General features: G+C 42.5%; 1 protein-coding gene across 4 annotated transcripts in view; it reads right to left on the bottom strand.

Annotated features, from left to right (window-relative positions):
- Nucleotides 1–5,280: 5,280 nt before the first annotated feature.
- The window catches only part of LOC106585847 (semaphorin-6A), a 107,530-nt gene continuing 90,903 nt past the window's right edge, over nt 5,281–21,907 (bottom strand). For all 4 annotated transcript variants that reach the window (XM_014172532.2, XM_014172534.2, XM_014172533.2 and 1 more), the window contains one exon: nt 5,281–8,841. In XM_014172532.2, coding sequence (XP_014028007.1) covers nt 7,724–8,841 — 1,118 coding nt within the window. In that variant the 3' untranslated portion in view covers nt 5,281–7,723. The remainder of the gene's footprint in view (nt 8,842–21,907) is intronic.

Here is a 21,907-nt window from a genome sequence, read left to right as displayed (position 1 = left end):
CCTGTGGAACGCTTTCGACACCTTGTAGAGTCCATGCCCAGACGAATTGAGGCAGTTCTGAGGGCAAAAGTGGGTGCAACTCAATATTATGAAGGTGTTTTTGCACCCTTGCACGTTTCACTATTTCTTCTAAAATAAGTTAACATTGAAAGAACGTTAGGTGTTCATGTGTGTATTTGTTTGATTTACAACAGCACAGGACCAAGGAAAGGAAACAAATCTAAACTGAAATGTATATTTTTCACTTCAAAGTCAAAAATGGTCTTGACTAAATTATTCAAAATTGTAAATAGCCTGATGTAATCGGAGTCAAGTGATTATTGTTTACTGGTAGGGTGAGTATTGGTAAAGTGAGACACTTTCTTAAAATGTGTTTTCCAGAATACCTTCCAGAATTATCTCATTGTAAGAATCCCCAAAATGATACCAATCTAAATAGCTTAAGAATTCTACTACACTATACAAAAGAAAAAATAAATAAATATTAAACACAGAATGGATGACTCTTCTTTAAACACAAATTGTGCTGAGACCACATTTTTTAAGTCGATACTGGCATATTGGGATACCTTGATTGGCAAAGTGGGACACTTAATTAGAGAATAATTTCAATATTTTTATTTTAAACTGCAGTCATTCATGCAAATGAAATGTATTAAAACGTTATTTATGTATTTTTGTGGAATATTAAGAATTATAATTTACTATTATCATTATTATTATCATCATACTTCATTATAATTATATGATGTAGCCTATATGTAATTGTACAGCCTATAAATAAAATAAAATGAACTTTATCCAGGCTTATCAGCTCAATGTTCTCAACACTACACTCTAACTGACATTTTGTAGAATGAAACCAGAAAGACCCTCTCACCCTTACACAATTTTCCTGACTGTCTTATTGTCACCATAGGTCAAATAAAGCTAAATAAATAAATACTTTTTTAGTGATCATATACCTGTACCTGATTTTTTTATGTTGGTAAGGTAGAAAAATGCAGCTATGCTAGCTTTTTCTAGCAAGCTAGCTCATAGCAGATTTGAGGAAAATGAAATTGAACATTTGATCCTATTTAGAAAATGTATTTCTGTTAAGAAAACATGTATTTCATAATCCCCAAAAATGTCATTATTCTAAAAAGGTCAGAGTAGTAAGAAAACCATTTACAGTCATTTGGATTTACAATTACATCCTATTACAAAATGATGTTTTAATGTTTTTTTTTATAACCTTAACATTATTTACCTCAGAACCCTATGTCATTTTGCTTACCATTATGCCTCTAGAGACACCTGTCTATACACGGGAGGCCACGCCCACAATGATGATGTCATACCCATCGAACCCATTTTTTATTATCACATACTTGCTCACTAACACACAGGCATTGATTTTTGGTTATGTTATTGTACACATTTAAAGATATCCGTTAGAAAACATAAGCATCCCACTTTGCCAGGTGCCCCACTTAACCAATACTCACCCTAATTTATCTCACCTGTGGTAAGTTGCAGGGGCCTCATTTATAAATGTTGCTAAATATCTGCGTGCACTATTTCTGAAAAGACATCGCATGCACAAACAAATTTAAGCAATAAGGACCGAGGAAGTGTGATATATGGCCAATATACCATGGCTTGACGGCTAAGGGCTGTTCTTATGGTTTGTGGTATATACCACAAACCCCAGAGGTGCCTTATTGGTATTATAACCTGGTTACCAAAGTAATTAGAACAGTAAAAATACATGTTTTGTACTGTAGTCTGATATACCACAGGTGTCAGCCAATCAACACTCAGGGCTCGAACCACCCAGTTTATAATGAGATTTATAAACTTGGCGCACACCATACCCATGTTTCCCGTTAAAAAGACCTATCACAAAACTGTGCATGCTTGAACTAGCATTATAACTCCGCCTGAAAAAACACCCATCATTCACCTTTTATGGTGACATTAACGCCCTTATTTGCTGTATACTTGGGAAATATTGGAATTAGGCCATGACAGTATCTAAAGGAAATAGCAATGGCAAACTTGATCTAAATGTGTTTAGAGGTGTTGGCAGAATTTTTTCAGTGACATTTGCTATAGCCTAACTGACCGTTTCTGAAAGACAAAAACAATTGCAAATTGTTGTGGACCTGTAAACAGCTCGTTTGAATTCAATAATGTTTTGCTTTTGAGGGGGGGACCAAAATATGCTCCACTGCACGCAAATTCTGAAACATTCTAAATGTTTTGTTTTGTTTTACTACATAAGGCTATGCAAATATCAGCTGTCTGTTCACATGTTAAGTTCTACTGTATGTTATAAACCACGCTTCCTTTCGGGGAGCAAGGAGAGCAAAAAGTAAAAATGATAATAGCCTGTCTAATAGGGGTGAACTGTATGTTCTACCATTAATACTCCCCAAGGAGTCATTACCATGCACATCAATCATTTAATGGAACCTAGTAGCCTACTAAATAGATAGGCTATGTATTTCAAGTTTTGCAATATCATAGGCAGTGGGGTTAATAATACCAGTATACGGTCAAATTTAACAGTTGATCTGTTACACCAACCTGGTCTCAGAACATTTCATATTATTCTGTACGTAAATCCGAGATAATCCATTTATTCTGATATGTTAAGTTTGGTATGGTTACATAAGACAGAAACGGAAGGAGGGTGGTTGATCAGGGTGGATGGGTGGGTTGAGCAATCCAAAGGCTGCAAGTTCGAATCTCATTACGGAGAACTTTAGCATTTCAGATAATTAGCAACTTGTCAACTACTTACTACTTTTTAGATACTTTGCAACTACATAGCATGTTAGCTAACCATTCACCTAACCCTAACCTTAACCCAACTCCCCAGATACAGGTGTATCAAGCTTGTAGCGTCATACCCAAGAAGACTCGAGGCTGTAATCGCTGCCAAAGATGCTTCAACAAAGTACTGAGTAAAGGGTCTGAGTACTTAATACATTTGCAACAAAAAAAATAAAACATGGACTTTGTCATTACTGGGTATTGTATGTAGATTGGCAAGGGGAAAAAAACAATTTCATCCATTTTAGAATAAGGCTGTAACGTAACAAAATGTAGAAAAAGTCAAGGGGTCTGAATACTTTCCGAATGCACTGTATACTACAGAAAAAGGATCTTCATTTAATCATGACTGTGTTGTTCTGCTCCCTGTTAGGGTTTCCATTCCCAGAGGATTACCCCTGCTCTCTTAGATTCAGTCAGTCAGTTACACCCAGTTCCAGGCACTGGCTTTTGAGTGAGGGGGAGGACCATGTCCAAGTCCCCCTGCTCTGCTCCACTCTGCTCCCTCATGTCACCCATGGGCTTTGTTTTGATCCCACTGCCATCCATTTTGCTCAGTCACCTCTTAAGCCCTCTGTGTCCTCAAGATCTTCCCTCTCCTCTCCTCTCCTCTCCTCTCCTCTCCTCTCCTCTCCTCATTCACACAGCACATTCCCCTCTTCCCACTACCATGACCGCGGAACGATGTCTTTGGGTGGGGGTGCTGTCGAGTAAATGGGGGGGGGGGTTCTCCGCTCATACAGGAGTAATAAAGTTATTTGTATGTACAGTACCAGTCAAACCTTTGGGCACACCTACTCATTCCAGGGTTTTTCTTTATTTTTACTATTTTCTACATTGTAGAACAATAGTGAAGCCATCAAAACTATGAAATAACACATATGGAATCATGTAGTAACCAAAAAAGTGTTGAACAAATCAAAATATATATCATATTTGAGATTCTTCAAAGTAGCCACCCTTTGCCTTGATGACAGCTTTGCACACTCTTGGCATTCTCTCAACACACAATACCAATATGATACATAAACGACAACAAACCAATGGTCATGACCATCAAAGGGGCCAATGGTTGTTAATGACTTGATGAACTGTGCTGATTTGGAAGGACAGTCAGAGAGACGTTATTGTACTGTACAGTCTTCTGGCTGAAACGGTGGACAAGTGGCAGGGAGTGTCACACATAGTAAGAGGATGTGGCTCATTATACGACATGTATCAGCAGTGAGAACTGATCGCTGGATGAGGGGTCAAGGATTACTCCACTAAGCTTGTTGTGACCACAGATTGTGGGGCAGCAGCAATCAAAAAGAGCACAGAGCCTTGCCAGTAGGGATTAGAGAGAGATGTGATGGGGAGGGTGCTGGTCTAGCTGTGCTGGTACGTTTACTGGCAAACACCGGAGCTATCGAGAAGTCCCGTTGCTATGTTACAGTAGATCACTATCCAAACAGAATTCCCATCGATTTTTTTATAATACGCGGCGAATGTCATTACTGTGCCTATTTTTGTTTGTCCATTATCAGAGGAATATACATTATCTTACATTATATTTGGATACATTGTCATTTTGTATCCAGCAATGGGCTGTGAGCACTTTGTGTTGTTTACGAGGTCCCACTAATACTGACAACGTTCTCTCTCTCTCACGGTGTCTGGTTCCCAGAAAGCTTTGTTGTCCCTCAACCAACATGTATCTGCTTAACTGGTTTAACAAAGACATGTAGTACATGCACAAATTACTGTTTGCTGTGACGATATGGAGCTTTTCCTGTCTCTTTTTTAACCTACTACGGAAATGAGCTTAGTCAGTGGTCAATGTAGAACTAGCTATATCATGATTGCGGACTTATTCTGCCCTCTAACACTGCCTGTGTTACTATAGGAGCTGTGAAAATGTGACTCAGAAGTACCACAAAGGTGAACAAACAATACATGATTGTGAGAGGACAAGGACCATTCATATCCTTGTAACCTAATCTCCACACATATCATAAAGGGGATGATTAACCACTCCAACCTGTAAACCAGACAACGGTTCCAGACTGATGCCTATCAGCCTGTTGTTTATTCACGTTGAAATACCGCCAACATTTCACCAAAAGATCTTGGAACAGAAAAGTTGTTTTAAAGCCTCTTAAAGGCCAACTCTTAAAGGCCAAGTCTTAAAGGACTACTCTTAAAGGACTACTCTTAAAGGCCTACTCTTAAAGGACTACTCTTAAAGGACTACTCTTAAAGGCTTCGTCTTAAAGGACTACTCTTAAAGGCCTACTCTTAGCCTAAATAAGATATAAAGCCATAAATCTCTTAATCTTCTAACCATATTGAGGATGTTAGCAGCGTTTGCCCATAAGTTAAAATCATTTTTATCTGTTCAGGTATACTAATATCAGAGCGATCATCTTTTTTTCAAGCATGTTTTGCTCTTAAATCAAGGAAACGCAACCACCTTCATGACATGAATGTATTTTTTTATTACATTTTGCATTTATTAAAGAGAATTTTTCTCGACAACATACATTAAGCTGTGAATCAGATGTTAAGGAAGGAAGCAGTGTGACATCACAATATCTTACAGTTCAAAAGGAGTTGAGAGAGTGTCTCTGATGCATCTGTCAGTGTGTGTATATATAGAGCAAGGGTGAAAGACAAAGGCACACACCACAGAGACTCACTGTCCACAGTAACCATGGATACCGCGGCCAGAGATGCAGTCTGCCCTATCGGGGTTCAAATGACCTCCCCTTTACTAAGCCTAATCTCATGATGATGCACTCATTGCAATCGAACCCTACGTGCATCTGTGTACATGTCAGTTCAATTAACACATACTATATATGCCTCAGACGTGGGAATGTTCTACACGTTCTTCCTGCATTGGCTGTGGATGATAAATAGTTGGCTTTTCTCCATTGTAAATCAAAATCTGCTCGAGATCAAGAAACTCCCCTATCTACATAATATACCAAGGGAGTGGTCATTTGGGGAGACGTGGTCAATAAAAATTGATATCAAGCAAAAAAATAAAAAAATAAGTGTCAAACATCAGATTGTTCAGTTAAACTCTCATTCACCTTGATAAAGGGAGTTAGTACAAATTAAATGACTTGAATCCTCCTGGAACATGTGTTTTTAAAAAACAGGTTAAATACATCTCCTAATAGTTATGAAACTCTTCTCTATCACAGGAACCAGCCTGTCTAGAGTGTACACTAGGAACCAGCCTGCTTTTCACTGTCTAGAGTGTACACTAGGAACCAGGTGTCATGTCAGCACAGTATGTTGTTGTGTTTCTCGTTCGTTAGTGTTAGATTATTGCTGTGCACCAGCAAGACCCAAAGTGGCCCTCTCAAGAACAAACATGAATCACTCCAATCAAACAGCAAAATAAAAGACAATACCAGGACTTATTGTATGAAGAAGAAAAAAAACATCACACACACACAACATCGTTGACACTGGCAGCACAACAAAAGGGTTGCTTTAAGCGCATCATTGGCACAATCAGAAATGAACCACAAATAAGAATGTGGGGGTCTCCACCCCCGGTATATTTCTAGGGACCAGAATTACAACAAGGACACCTACATTCTATATTTGCCTTTATCAAACCAGGGAAAAGATGACATTAGAAAAATACCACAAAGAAACATAGTTAACAGCTAAAGAAATTGTCACTACTCAGGGTGTAAGGCACAAATGTACATGTGGAAGAGAAGCAGGCTATCAACAGATGTAATCCAGTCAGAGGCCTGCATGACGCGCCTAGAGAAAATGGGACGTTTCAGAACCTGCCAAAATGGCCACTCTCCACACCTGGCAGAGGGCCCAACATCCACACACTTCTCTTTTCCATGTGTGGACTTCCATGTTTTTTTCCGCCTTTGCACTTTACATGCAAGAATGAGGCTTGTTGGCACGCAGTGAGCCAGCAGCCAACCCGGGAGAGAGAGAAGTTACTGACTGCAAAGCCACAGTGCAGAACGTACGTAGATAGATGCCCATGTAGGAGTGATTTAGGGAGTGAGTTCCAGGAGTTGTGTGTTTTATCTTTTTCTGACTGCTTTAACATGGGAGGTTCTGCTCCAACATGTAGGTTCCATCTAGCACAGTTAAATAAATATCTCCTCCTCAGACAGAGGTCACATATAACTCAAGCTTCAAAAACCAAAGGACCTAGTGGACCTTTTGTGTCAAGAAAGTGGTACTGGCTCCAGTTGAATGACTTAAAATAATTTCACACTTGATTAATTCATATTAAAAGATTTTCTCTCTGAGCCTAAAAAGTCAGTATTTTCAAAAGCACTTATTAAAAATAAATACAACAAGCTATTAGTATTAACAGTCATGTGTTATTCAGTAACCAGTGCAGGAGATTCTCAGACCAAGGCTTTTTTAACCAGAACTTGATTGCTGTGTCCAGTTGCTGTAACACTGAGAGGCGTTTCACAGTTTTCCACGTAAACTCAAGCTGTCGTTCCAGTCGGAGCTCACTGTGCCCAAGTGCTTGCTGGGAGAACCCTCCAGTCCTCACTATACAATTGATCCACTTTTCTCCCACTGTCTGCTTTTGGCAGTCGGTTAAGAAAACAAAACATCAGTCAAGTCATGGTGTTCAAATGTCCAACACAACCACGTCTTGAATGCTACAACGGTGACATGTTGCTCGTCAATGAAATGTTCATGAAAGTAATTTTCTTCTCAGTAGCAAGTGTTCCTAAGAAACTGGGAGTCAACAGCCTGAGCTCAACAACAACAACAACAACCATTTGTAGAATATTTACATATATATATATAAAAGAAAGATCTTTTAAAAGTGTGTTGCATTTGCTGTACATAGACCAAAGACTAAAGGAGATGCAATCGTGTTCCCTGTTTTGTTTTCTGAGCGTGCTGATTATGTGCAGGAGTCATTGGACTTGACTTTCGTCGAGAGGGACACTAAAGAGGGTTTAGGCGGGACGTCGGGCTTGAGGTGTTTGACCCCGGTCCGGGGCAACGAACCGTAAGAGCTTATGCTGGGTTGTCGGGAGAGGGACATCCCCTGGGAAGTCATGTGCATGGAGTCCACCCTCTGTGGGGCTGGGGGCGGCATCTCCACGCGGTTAAAACTGGGGTTTCTGGACATGTGGGAGGAGTTGGACGAGTTGGTGTTGTGCTTTTTGAGGGCAGATCCTTTCTGGGCGCTCATCGGGTAGCCTCGCTTGAACTCGTGGCCGTAGACAGAGGAGTGGACCTCCAGCCGCTTGCCCATCTGTGGCACGGCGGGGGGGATGGTGAGGGAGGCCTCCCTCTGGGGCACGCGAGGCGGCAGCCCGTCGCTCTCCACCAGGTTAAGGCCATGGCAGGGGCTCTTCAGGGCCTTGTACTCCAGCGTGGCCCCCTGGTCGTCCAGGCTCATCTGACTGAGGTCACTGCGGTGGGGCTGCTCCACGTACTCATGCTGGTAGGCCTTCTGGTGCTGGTGCTGAGGCAGCACCACCACACTGGGGATGTGGCCCGGGGAGGCCCTCAGAGCCAGGTCAGGGGAGATGACTGGGGAGCCCATGGGCGGCAGGTCCTTGGTGCAGGCGTTGATCAGGTTCTGGTTCCTCTCCCACTCGCGGCTTCCCCAGCTGGGCTTGCGCCTAGGCTGCATGGGGGTGGACTCTGGAGTGGGCATGCCGGCAAGGTCCAGGTGGTGCTGGTCGGCTTTGATCAGCATCTTGCCATTGGTGAGGCGGCCGTTGTGCATGAGCGGGGTGAGGATGGCCTCTGGGTGACCGTCCTTGACCCCGGTCTCAAACAGACCCGTCAGCTTGGTCACGCTGTTCATGGATCCCCTCCTATCGTGAACGTGGTCCTTGTCTTTACGCCTGGTCAGCTCAACATCTCGCCGCCGGTGGTCACACACACAGTACACGAGGATACCAGATAAGATGGCGCCCATGGCGAAGGCCAAGATGACAGCGATGGCCAGCAGTGTGACAGGGACCAGCTGGTCACGCCCCTTCTGGTAACTCTCACGAATAACCCCTGCAAAGACAAGGATTCAATTATTTCAAATGTATGAGTGATCAATGACTTAGCTGAAAATCTAATGGTTAAATTAACTGACAAATAAAGCACAAATAATAAGGAAACATTTGTCGTATCCAATTTGTCCTATTTGCAGCAATACTGTAGCCTACTGTCAGGAAATGTTATCAGTTTAAATCCAGCCTTACACTTGGTAAAAATGAGCTCATGGTTCCTACAATGAATTCAAAGATTAAACCTTGGCAGTTGAAATGAAAAAGATATATTAGATAAATGAACGTTCAAAAGGAAAGCTTTTTCCCTCGATGCAAATGGGACTCGTTTCATATGGCTACGATACAATCTCATATCAGGGAATAACAGTAAAAATATCTGATTAGACCTCCAAATCAAAGGAGTTGTGTCATACATTTCTTAGAGGCCACTTTCCAGGGCCAGCTGTAAAGAAGAAGAAAGACAGGTGGTTGGTTCCCGGGCAAATAAAAGACAGGTGGTTGGTTCCCGGGCAAATAAAAGACAGGTGGTTGGTTCCCGGGCAAATAAAAGACAGGTGGTTGGTTCCCGGGCAAATAAAAGACAGGTGGTTGGTTTCCGGGCAACTAAAGTGATGATTCAATAAAAGTGCAGCAAAAAATGATGATGAGCATCTTGGCAAAGGAAGGGAGAGAGAGAAGATATTGGATGGAATGAAACAACAGTAGGTTGTTTTTAATTAAATGGGCACAGCTCTGGCATTAGGAGTCCTCATCACAATAAACACACAGACAGAAGTGATAACCTCCAGCTCCTTGATAAATGTGTTATCTAATGCCCATCCATGTTCCTAGAGTAACATAGAAAAATACAGTCCTCACCAGGTACAGATGTATTATGCATGTATCACACAAGACCTATGCAGAGGTGGTGATGAGCTACTTTAAAGGGGAGGATTAGGCAGTTGGTTTCCATCAGACCTATGCAGAGGTGGTGATGAGCTACTTTAAAGGGGAGGATTAGGCAGTTGGTTTCCATCAGACCTATGCAGAGGTGGTGATGAGCTACTTTAAAGGGGAGGATTAGGCAGTTGGTTTCCATCAGACCTATGCAGAGGTGGTGATGAGCTACTTTAAAGGGGAGGATTAGGCAGTTGGTTTCCATCAGACCTATGCAGAGGTGGTGATGAGCTACTTTAAAGGGGAGGATTAGGCAGTTGGTTTCCATCAGACCTATGCAGAGGTGGTGATGAGCTACTTTAAAGGGGAGGATTAGGCAGTTGGTTTCCATCAGACCTATGCAGAGGTGGTGATGAGCTACTTTAAAGGGGAGGATTAGGCAGTTGGTTTCCATCAGACCTATGCAGAGGTGGTGATGAGCTACTTTAAAGGGGAGGATTAGGCAGTTGGTTTCCATCAGACCTATGCAGAGGTGGTGATGAGCTACTTTAAAGGGGAGGATTAGGCAGTTGGTTTCCATCAGACCTATGCAGAGGTGGTGATGAGCTACTTTAAAGGGGAGGATTAGGCAGTTGGTTTCCATCAGACCTATGCAGAGGTGGTGATGAGCTACTTTAAAGGGGAGGATTAGGAGTTGGTTTCCATCAGACCTATGCAGAGGTGGTGATGAGCTACTTTAAAGGGGAGGATTAGGCAGTTGGTTTCCATCGGGTGTGCCGTACTACAGTATACTATACATACACAGTATGTCATACGTCATTAGCAGTACTATAAAGATCTGAATAATGTAAAATCTGTATCCCAAAAGGCACCCTATTCCCTATTTAGTGTGCTACATTTATCTATGGCCCTTGGGGCACTCTGTAGGTAATAGGGTGCCATTCGGGATACAGTCCCAGTTTATGTTTCCAGCTTGGCCACGTCACTGTGGTGCTGGATGGATAATCACGGTTCCCATAACACAGATAGACACTGATCTTTCGTGGAATGAAAAGGCGAGCCTGTTGAGTGTCTGTAAAACTAACATCTAGAATCCTGCTTCGGTCGTCCTAAAACTGGAATATAAAAGAAACAGCATTTTTTCCTCATTCCGCCCAAATGAAGTGCTTATCAGCGGAGTTGTCTCACTGAATGGTTTCTGTGAGGAGTAACAAGTTTTATCTAGTGTGTGGTATTAATTGATGACGTGTTATGCGAAGGCCTCTGATGACTAAATGACCTGCCTCCATGTGAAACATCTGTTTCCCATCTGATGTTGGTAACATCAGAGAGTCTTTCATTTCTTCCACTTTCTTCTTGTTTCACACGCCTCCAGCTGCGCGTACGTTTTCAGCTTTCCCTTCTATGCCAGCATGGCACACTGTAATTCAGGCCTGTGTTTTCTGTCAGTTATTGTCTTGTGACTGAAATTACATCCAGCTATAGGTTTTATTTAAAAAGTGTTGGACTGAAACGTTTGACTTTATACATAAATAAAAAGGAACGAATGTATAACCAAACAGCACTTGAGGTTAGCAGCTCTAAAAAATGTTGTCGAAAGAATTGTGTGCCGTACATTTAAATGTTTTCTGGCAGTACTGGTCCATTCCATTTCAAACATTCTAAAACATAAATACATCGGTCTCTGTCTCGCTTGTTTTATTATGGGAGATCATGGACAACTTTAGTACAAAATCTTTGTGACATCGAATTTAAGCATATTAATCGTCCACAACGGTGCAGTTCAAATACTGGCAGGTGGATTTGAGTTGAGAACAACACAGTCAGAGGTGTTGAGCATGTCAGAGCTAAGTGTCCATTGTGGAGAAAAGAGAGCTATGGAGCTGGCCGTTTGTCTTCTCCCAGAGTAAGAGGAAGGTTAATGCCTCTCTGAACCAACAGTGACTGGGTCTCCCTCAAACATAGCTCCCCTGCCTCAAGCAACGGGGGGACTGGGGGTTCAAAACAAACCCAAAAGCCTACCCAAACCTTTCATGTATGAAGTCAATTGTTTCTGAAATTAACTTCAAAGAGGGTGCAACAAAAGGACAGCAGGCCTCAGACAAATCCAAAGACAGCAGGCTTTTAAATCAAGGTGGCTTCCCTCATTTGAAGGGCTCATTCACCAAGTAAACTGATGTTCACCTTTTTAATACTTGGATGTTCTTGGTTGACATTGAGAATCCCAGAGTATCTAGGACAGCGTGTTGAGGCTTAACATTTAAAGAAAGTAATTTTAATTATTTGTTGCCTCATAACGATGTTATCTTGTGTGAGGTAATAAACAGTGATTTATATCGTCCAGTTTTGACTCTTCTAAGACTGCAGAGTGAAAGGCCACCAGAATACATTTAATAGCCAACAATCTAATTTGAATTTCAAAAGCCTCCAAAAGCCTTGTCAAAACCTCCAAAAGCCTTGTCACACCGATATTTAATCCAGATTTCATATATTCTTCCTACGTGTCAAAACAACCCAGCACTTCCTTGTAAATGAGAAACACTGTCATCTAGAGTGACAGAGATGTGTGAACATTCTCACAGACAGTCTTTAATCTGTGAAGTTAGTGGATCCTAGTTGTTGCTTATACTGCCTGCTTGGTCTGGAAAGACTTTAAAGACCCGTTTACATCACAGTGAGGTTTTCTAGGGCTATAAGCTCTGACTGTGGCTATAACCTCTGAGTGGAGCTATAACCTCTGAGTGGAGCTATAACCTCTGGTGCTATAACCTCTGACTGGGGCTATAACCTCTGACTGGGGCTATAACCTCTGACTGGGGCTTTAACCTCTGACTGGGGCTTTAACCTCGGACTGGTGCTATAACCTCGGACTGGTGCTATAACCTCGGACTGGTGCTATAACGTCTGACTGGGGCTATAACCTCTCAATGGGGCTATAACCTCTCAATGGGGCTATAACCTCTCAATGGGGCTATAACCTCTGACTAGGGCTATAACGTCTGACTGGGGCTATAACGTCTGACTGGGGCTATAACCTCTGACTGGGGCTATAACCTCTGACTGGGGCTATAACCTCTGACTGGGGCGATAACCTCTGACTGGGGCGATAACCTCTGACTGGGGCGATAACCTCTGACTAGGGCTATAACCTCTGACTAGGGCTATAACCTCTGACTGGGGCTATAACCTCTGACTGGGGCTATAACCTCTGACTGGGGCTATAACCTCTCAATGGGGCTATAACCTCTCAATGGGGCTATAACCTCTCAATGGGGCTATAACCTCTCAATGGGGCTATAACCTCTCAATGGGGCTATAACCTCTCAATGGGGCTATAACCTCTCAATGTGGCTATAACCTCTGACTGGGGCTATAACCTCTGACTGGGGCTATAACCTCTGACTGGGGCTATAACCTCTGACTGGGGCTATAACCTCTCAATGGGGCTATAACCTCTCAATGGGGCTATAACCTCTGACTGGGGCTATAACTTCTGACTGGAGCTATAACCTCTGAGTGGGGCTATAACCTCTGACTAGGGCTATAACCTCTGACTAGGGCTATAACCTCTGAGTGGGGCTTTAGCCTCTGAGTGGGGCTTTAGCCTCTGAGTGGGGTGATAACCTCTGACTGGGGCTATAGCATACACAGGCATTGTCTGAAAATGATAATATCTCAATCACATTGAAATGCGTTCAGTGATGTGTCCCTACCACATGCTGAAAGACTAAGGGGTCTATTCAGTCTGTATCGTCGAAGCGTTACAGATTTTGTGATAGAAATGTTATGGTCATTTTGAATTGAGTCGACATATGCAGCGTTCACAGTGAATGCCGTCTCTACCAACGTGGGAACGTTGCCTTAAATTTCAATTGGGCTTTTTGCGCCGAATTTCCACGATACAGTTTGAATAAAGCCCTAAATGGTGCTAACACAAAACACAATATGGACCCAGCTGACTGGAAGGGAGGATGAATGGAAATGCCTTGAGGTTACATCTACCGTGCCTTGGAGAGAACCCCATTTTTGTGTTCAAAGATTGTGGTCGTCTTTTCAACTTGGAGGACGAAGTAGACCATCACTTAGAGGAAGCTATGTGCCTCAGAGAAAAGCCATCTCTGTGTTCAAAGATCATGGTTGTGGTCATGGTCGTCTTTTCAACTGAGAGGAAGAGGCAGACCATCGTTAAATGTAGCTATAGCAACAGCGGGTATCAGAAGTATTTACCCACCTTGGATTTGATCACATTTTGTTCATTTACACAATAGGATTGAAATAGATTTAACTGTGATTGTTTGTCATTGATCTAGACAAAATACTTCATAATGTAAACGTGAAAGTATTTTGACAAATGTAATAACTATAATATAGTTGTTGCATAATATTCACCCCCCTTTGTTTAGGCAAGCCTAAATTAGTTCAGGAGTAACATTTGGCTTAACAAATCACATAATAAGTTACATGGACTCACGCTGTGTGAAATAATAGGGGTTGACGCAATTTTTTATTGACTACCCCTTCCTCTGTCCCCCATACATTCAATACTTGACTGAGGGACATATGTTGATATGTAAGGTCCCTCAGTCAAGTATTGAATTTCAAGCACAGATTCAACTACAAACACCAGGGAGCTTTTCAAAAGCCTCATAAAGAAGGGCAGTGATTGGTAGATGGGTAACAATAACAAATCAGACATTGAATATGTCTTTAAGCGGTTTGAGTGTGTGAAGAACTGCAACGCTGCTGGGTTTTTCACGCTCAACAGTTTCCCGTGTTTATCATGGATGGTTCATCACCCAAAGGACATCCAGGCAATTTGAGACAACTGTGGGAAGCATTGGAGTCAACATGGGCCAGGATCCCTGTGGAACGCTTTGGACACCTTGTAGTCCATGCCTTGACAAATTGAGGCTGTTCTGAGGACAAAAGGGGGTGCAACTCAATGATAGGAAGGTGTTCTTAATGTTTTGTCCACTCTGTTTTTTGTACTCTGTTTGAGTCATGGGTACATAAGAACCTTTTAGGACTCTATTTTTATTTTTCATTATTTACAATTATCGCTTAAAGCCCCACCTATTTAAGATGGAGAACACTGTGCTCAAGCTAAGCATGTGGAGATCTACTCAGATCAAACTGTGGAAATGAAAATCACTTATTTGAATTGCGATGCATTTTACGGTGAATGGATTAAATAGAGCGCCTCGGGTTTATAATGTAAGAACACCTCTGAAAGACACAAAGAGGAAAGACCCATGTGGATCCTGTGAAATGCAGACGTACTGCACTGTATATGTTCTCTGAGGCGGAGGAAAAAGACAACCTAGCAGGGCAACACAATGCAAGCTAATGGGGAGGAAGGAAGCCTGTTGCTTGAAGCTCGATATAAATGGCGGAAGTACACAATAGAAAAAGTAACAGGTCTGATTATTTTTCTGACCTCTGCAAACATTATTACTAAACAGTCTAAATAGATCAAACATACTTAGAATCCATAGGAGATGACATAACATCGTCTCCCTAGGTTCACCTTAACATTACAGGGTATGTAATCAGAGGCTTCCTGAGTAATCAGATCATTGAGGACCTCATTTCTATTTTTCCCTTTATTCAGACTCCCCTACAAACTTTTCAGCCTGATAGTGGTGTGTTCAAGCCAGGAGGTTGAGTATTTGCTTTGACAACCAGAAGGTAGTGTTTTCTATGATAACCAGAAGGTAATTATTTATTTAACTAGGCAAGTCAGTTAAGAACAAATTCTTAATGCCTAGGAACAGTGGGTTAACTGCCTTGTTCAGCAGCAGAATGAAAGATTTTTACCTTGTCAGCTTGGGGATTCAATCTTACAACCTTTCGCTTACTAGTCCAACGCTCTAACCACTAGGCTACCTGCCGCCCCAAACAACCAGAAGGTAGTGTTTGCTATGACAACCAGAAGGTAGAGTGTTTGCTATGACAACCAGAAGGTAGTGTTTGCTATGACAACCAGAAGGTAGAGTGTTTGCTATGACAACCAGAAGGTAGAGTGTATGCTATGACAACCAGAAGGTAGAGTGTTTGCTATGACAACCAGAAGGTAGAGTGTTTGCTATGACAACCAGAAGGTAGAGTGTTTGCTATGACAACCAGAAGGTAGAGTGTATGCTATGACAACCAGAAGGTAGAGTGTTTGCTATGACAACCAGAAGGTAGAGTGTTTGCTATGACAACCAGAAGGTAGAGTGTTTGCTATGACAACCAGAAGGTAGAGTGTATGCTATGACAACCAGAAGGTAGAGTGTTTGCTATGACAACCAGAAGGTAGAGTGTATGCTATGACAACCAGAAGGTAGAGTGTTTGCTATGACAACCAGAAGGTAGAGTGTTTGCTATGACAACCAGAAGGTAGAGTGTTTGCTATGACAACCAGAAGGTAGAGTGTTTGCTATGACAACCAGAAGGTAGAGTGTTTGCTATGACAACCAGAAGGTAGAGTGTTTGCTATGACAACCAGAAGGTAGAGTGTATGCTATGACAACCAGAAGGTAGAGTGTATGCTATGACAACCAGAAGGTAGAGTGTATGCTATGACAACCAGGGTGCAAATCACCACCATGTGAATAATATTGTTAATTGAATAAAAAAGGCCTATGTCTAAAACAATGATGAAATATACATATAGAATGCACATGTAAACATGCAATATTGAAAAGCGAAACTGTCCGGGGAAAACAGACACGTTTGTTGATTTATGCCCATTTCATTAATAGTGAACCATTAGAAGAAACACACTGAGAATGGTTTCCAGCATAACAAAATATGTTCCCATGTCCTATACACATCTACCCTTCATGGTACACAACCAGATGATTTATTTTCATAAACACAGATGCCATTCCAACCTGAGCCAGGGAGTTAAAGTGAGAGTTAGTTGTGGACACATACCGTTCAGGCATTAGAAAAGTGACTCTACGTGGAACAGACGACATAGGCCACAGAGCAACGGGAGAGAAAGCCTCCCTTTCCTTCCTTCCTTCCCTCCCTCCCTCCATCTGGATAGCTTTTGTAATGAACCCATAAATTGAAGAGACACACAGAGATGGCCACAGGTCGGCGGGGTGGAGGAGGGAGAGAGGGGGAGTACAGGACTCATTCCCTCAGACAGGGCAGGGGACAGATAGATAGGTATAACTCCAGTTGGTAGGGGGTAGGATGCTCCATAAATACGGTTAGTAATTCATTTGCACTACAATAAGGTACAGCCTTGGAACATTCCATCTGGACAGATGAAAGGTCCTGTGGAAGGGAGACTGTTCACAATGGTAACGGACAGTGGTGTGCAGGGAGGGAGGGAGGGTCGTGGGGGAGAGGTGGGATATCACACAGATAGATGAGCCCAGACACAACTGTGCTCAAATGTACTGTGAAAGCCAGAAATGGTCACCAAGCAACAGTGGTGCTCTCATCTGGTAGATGGGGAGTTACTAAATATCCACTGTTTTACCATTCTAATTATTCCAATGTGTTGCCCTAATACATATTGATACTGTCATATTCATTAACAGATAAGGATCCCAAAATGAGTGAGCTGCGAACAGGAAGTTGGAATGTCATGTAATTTTAATTGCTAGCAGGGATGAATCTGGGGGCTAAGAATTTGGGGAGTTATAAGTCTTTGATATTTAAAGCTTCATTTATTTCAAAACATCTTCTGGTGATGATGAATTCAGATTTCCCTGTACTGTATGTACAGTATTCTTATTGATTTGGCTAAGAGGGAGGTTTGATGTCTATGGTTATGCTAAGAGATAGAGGCTGTCAGGACCTATAACCTTGATGTATTAGATTGGCTCTCCTGTTGTGTTTTCACAGTACATTCGGCACCTGGAGCTAGGAATGAGAAGAGAGGTGCACTTGCGCAGGTGAAAGAGGGATAAAGTAGAGGTCTTCGTGGTTTGAACAGACACAACATTCAGAGATCCGACCCGGGACACGAGCGGATCCTGGTCCTAAATTCTGACTTTTGTCTCGGATCTGGGACGGGTCTGATATAATTGCAACGGGTCTCGGGTATGTGCAATTAAAATGTATTTACCGAATGGACCCGATTGGACCTGTCCTCTGTTAATTTAGTGTTTGTGTAATGAGAACTGTGCGAGCTTGTTATCTGGGTCAGCCAATTGCAACTCAATAAAACTAATAAAGCTAATATCCGGCTGAAACTGGAGCCTTGGCCTAGGCTACTGTTGACTGTGAAGTTGGAGTCTTTTTTCATTGAAGTAAAATGAAAGTTAGAGGAGAAAGAGTATAGTGAATAGGAGCCGACAAGGAGAATATCCTCGGGGACAAGTTTTAATATTGTAGTGGACAAAGATTAGAAGAACATTGGTGCAGCCAAATGGACTGTGTGCAACTCGCTATTGAGGTTTGATGCAATTTTCTACCTTTGATTTATTTTTGTATTTATTATCGATTGTTTAGTCATTATTATTATTATTGTAAATTATTATTATTATTGTAGGGCAATTTAATCATCTAAACAAGTTATTTAAATAGCCTATGCAAAAAGTGTTTTGTTTAATTTTGTTGAGATATTTTTGTTGGCTAAATTAAGTTCTGTCTTTAATGTTGTGCTCCATATTTATATTGAACAAAAATATAAACACAACATGCAAAAATGTCAAAGATTTTACTGAGTTACAGTTCATATAAGGAAATCAGTCAATTTAAATAAATGTATTAGGCCCTAATCTATGGATTTCACATGACTGGAAATACAGGTATGCATCTGTTGGTCACAGATACCTTACAAAAATGGCCCTCAGGATCTCATCATGGTATTTTTGTGCATTCAAATTGCCATCGATAAAATGCAATTGTGTTCGTAGCTTATGTCTGCCCATACCATAAGCCCACCTCCACCATGGGCCAATCTGTTCACAGCGTTGGCATCAGCAAACCACTCGCCCACACAATGCCATACACGTGGTCTGCGATTGGCATTTGGTATTTTATTAGGATCCCCATTAGCTGTTGCAAAAGCAGCAGCTACTCTTCCTGGGGTCCACACAAAACATGAAACATAACATAATACAGAACATTAATAGACAAGAACAGCTTGTGAGGCCGGTTGGACGTACTGCCAAATTCTCTAAAATGACGTTGGAGGAGGCTTATGGTAGAGAAATGAACATTAAATTATCTGGCATCAGCTCTGGTGGGCATTCCTGCAGTCAGCATGCCAATTACATGCTCCCTCAAAACTTGAGACATTGTGGCATTACGTTGTGTGACAAAACTGCACATTTTAGTGGCCTTTTATTGTCCCCAGCCCAAGGTGCACCTGTGTAATGATCATGCTGTTTAATCATCTTCTTGATATGCCACACCTGTCAGGATTATCTTGGCAAAGGAGAAATGTCCACTAAAAGGGATGTAAACAAATTTGTGCACAACATTTGAGATAAATATGTTTTTTGTGTATATGGAACATTTCTGAGATCTTTTATTTCAGCTCATGAAACATGGGACCAACACTTTACATGTTGCGTTTATATTTTTGTTCAGTGTATTTTAAGGTTAAAATTAGGTCTGTTGTAAAATAAATAGCATTAGCCTATCGCTGTCATTTGTTGGGTACGGTAGGCAATCACCTTTGTTCGTAATTAATTTAATGACGCAATATAATAACCTGTTCATATTTTCCATACAAGCAATTACTTTAATACATTTTTAAAGTTAAGCAACTTTTGTGAAGGTTTGGTGTAGCATGGCTATTATTTGTCTTAGCTACTGCAGGCCTATGAAGGCAGTACTCACCAGCTGGCTATTATTAGGCTTAGCTACTGCAGGCCTGTGAAGGCAGTACGCACCAGCTGGCTATTATTAGGCTTAGCTACTGCAGGCCTATGAAGGCAGTACGCACCAGCTGGCTATTATCAGGCTTAGCTACTGCAGGCCTATGAAGGCAGTACGCACCAGCTGGCTATTATTAGGCTTAACTACTGCAGGCCTATGAAGGCAGTACGCACCAGCTGGCTATTATTAGGCTTAGCTACTGCAGGCCTATGAAGGCAGTACTCACCAGCTGGCTATTATTAGGCTTAGCTACTGCAGGCCTGTGAAGGCAGTACTCACCAGCTGGCTATTATCAGTCTTAGCTACTGCAGGCCTATGAAGGCAGTACGCACCAGCTGGCTATTATTTGTCTTAGCTACTGCAGGCCTATGAAGGCAGTACGCACAAGCTGGCTATTATCAGTCTTAGCTACTGCAGGCCTATGAAGGCAGTAAGCACCAGCTGGCTATTATCGGTCTTAGCTACTGCAGGCCTATGAAGGCAGTACGCACAAGCTGGCTATTATCAGGCTTAGCTACTGCAGGCCTATGAAGGCAGTACGCACCAGCTGGCTATTATTTGTCTTAGCTACTGCAGGCCTATGAAGGCAGTACGCACCAGCTGACTATTATTAGGCTTAGCTACTGCAGGCCTATGAAGGCAGTACGCACCAGCTGGCTATTATTTGTCTTAGCTACTGCAGGCCTATGAAGGCAGTACGCACCAGCTGACTATTATCAGGCTTAGCTACTGCAGGCCTATGAAGGCAGTACGCACCAGCTGGCTATTATCAGGCTTAGCTACTGCAGGCCTATGAAGGCAGTACGCACCAGCTGGCTATTATCAGGCTTAGCTACTGCAGGCCTATGAAGGCAGTACGCACCAGCTGGCTATTATTTGTCTTAGCTACTGCAGGCCTATGAAGGCAGTACGCACCAGCTGACTATTATCAGGCTTAGCTACTGCAGGCCTATGAAGGCAGTACGCACCAGCTGGCTATTATCAGGCTTAGCTACTGCAGGCCTATGAAGGCAGTACACACCAGCTGGCTATTATTAGTCTTAGCTACTGCAGGCCTATGAAGGCAGTACTCACCAGCTGGCTATTATTAGGCTTAGCTACTGCAGGCCTATGAAGGCAGTACGCACCAGCTGGCTATTATCAGGCTCAGCTACTGCAGGCCTATGAAGGCAGTACGCACCAGCTGGCTATTATTTGTCTTAGCTACTGCAGGCCTATGAAGGCAGTACTCACCAGCTGGCTATTATCAGGCTCAGCTACTGCAGGCCTATGAAGGCAGTACTCACCAGCGCTCCAACTGACTCCGACAGTTGAGCTAGAGGTGGGAAAGAATGTTTCAGCCCTACCAGAGTTACTACTTTAATCTAACAATATAATCCTTATCTTTATCAAATATATTCTGATAGAAAATGTACAAATTAGCCTCCTTCTGTATGCCTATATCTGTATTGCAGTAGTAGCCTCTAAGAAATACATGTTGATGTCGGGAACATGGCTAGCTTGTCTTCTTTAATATACACTGCTCAAAAAAATAAAGGGAACACTTAAACAACACATCCTAGATCTGAATGAAAGAAATAATCTTATTAAATACTTTTTTCTTTACATAGTTGAATGTGCTGACAACAAAATCACACAAAAATAATCAATGGAAATCCAATTTATCAACCCATGGAGGTCTGGATTTGGAGTCACACTCAAAATTAAAGTGGAAAACCACACTACAGGCTGATCCAACTTTGATGTTATGTCCTTAAAACAAGTCAAAATGAGGCTCAGTAGTGTGTGTGGCCTCCACGTGCCTGTATGACCTCCCTACAACGCCTGGGCATGCTCCTGATGAGGTGACGGATGGTCTCCTGAGGGATCTCCTCCCAGACCTGGACTAAAGCATCCGCCAACTCCTGGACAGTCTGTGGTGCAACGTGGCGTTGGTGGATGGAGCGAGACATGATGACCCAGATGTGCTCAATTGGATTCAGGTCTGGGGAACGGGCGGGCCAGTCCATTGCATCAATGCCTTCCTCTTGCAGGAACTGCTGACACACTCCAGCCACATGATGTCTAGCATTGACTTGCATTAGGAGGAACCCAGGGCCAACCGCACCAGCATATGGTCTTACAAGGGGTCTGAGGATCTCCTCTCGGTACCTAATGGCAGTCAGGCTACCTCTGGCGAGCACATGGAGGGCTGTGCGGCCCCCCAAAGAAATGCCACCCTACACCATGACTGACCCACCGCCAAACCGGTCATGCTGGAGGATGTTGCAGGCAGCAGAACGTTCTCCACGGCGTCTCCAGACTGTCACGTCTGTCACATGTGCTCAGTGTGAACCTGCTTTCATCTGTGAAGAGCA

This window comes from Salmo salar, chromosome ssa24, assembly GCF_905237065.1.
Source record: "Salmo salar chromosome ssa24, Ssal_v3.1, whole genome shotgun sequence".
NCBI lineage: Eukaryota > Metazoa > Chordata > Actinopteri > Salmoniformes > Salmonidae > Salmo > Salmo salar.
The sequence above is the reverse complement of the archived record's forward strand: the minus strand, read 5'-3'. Positions and strand labels throughout refer to the sequence as shown.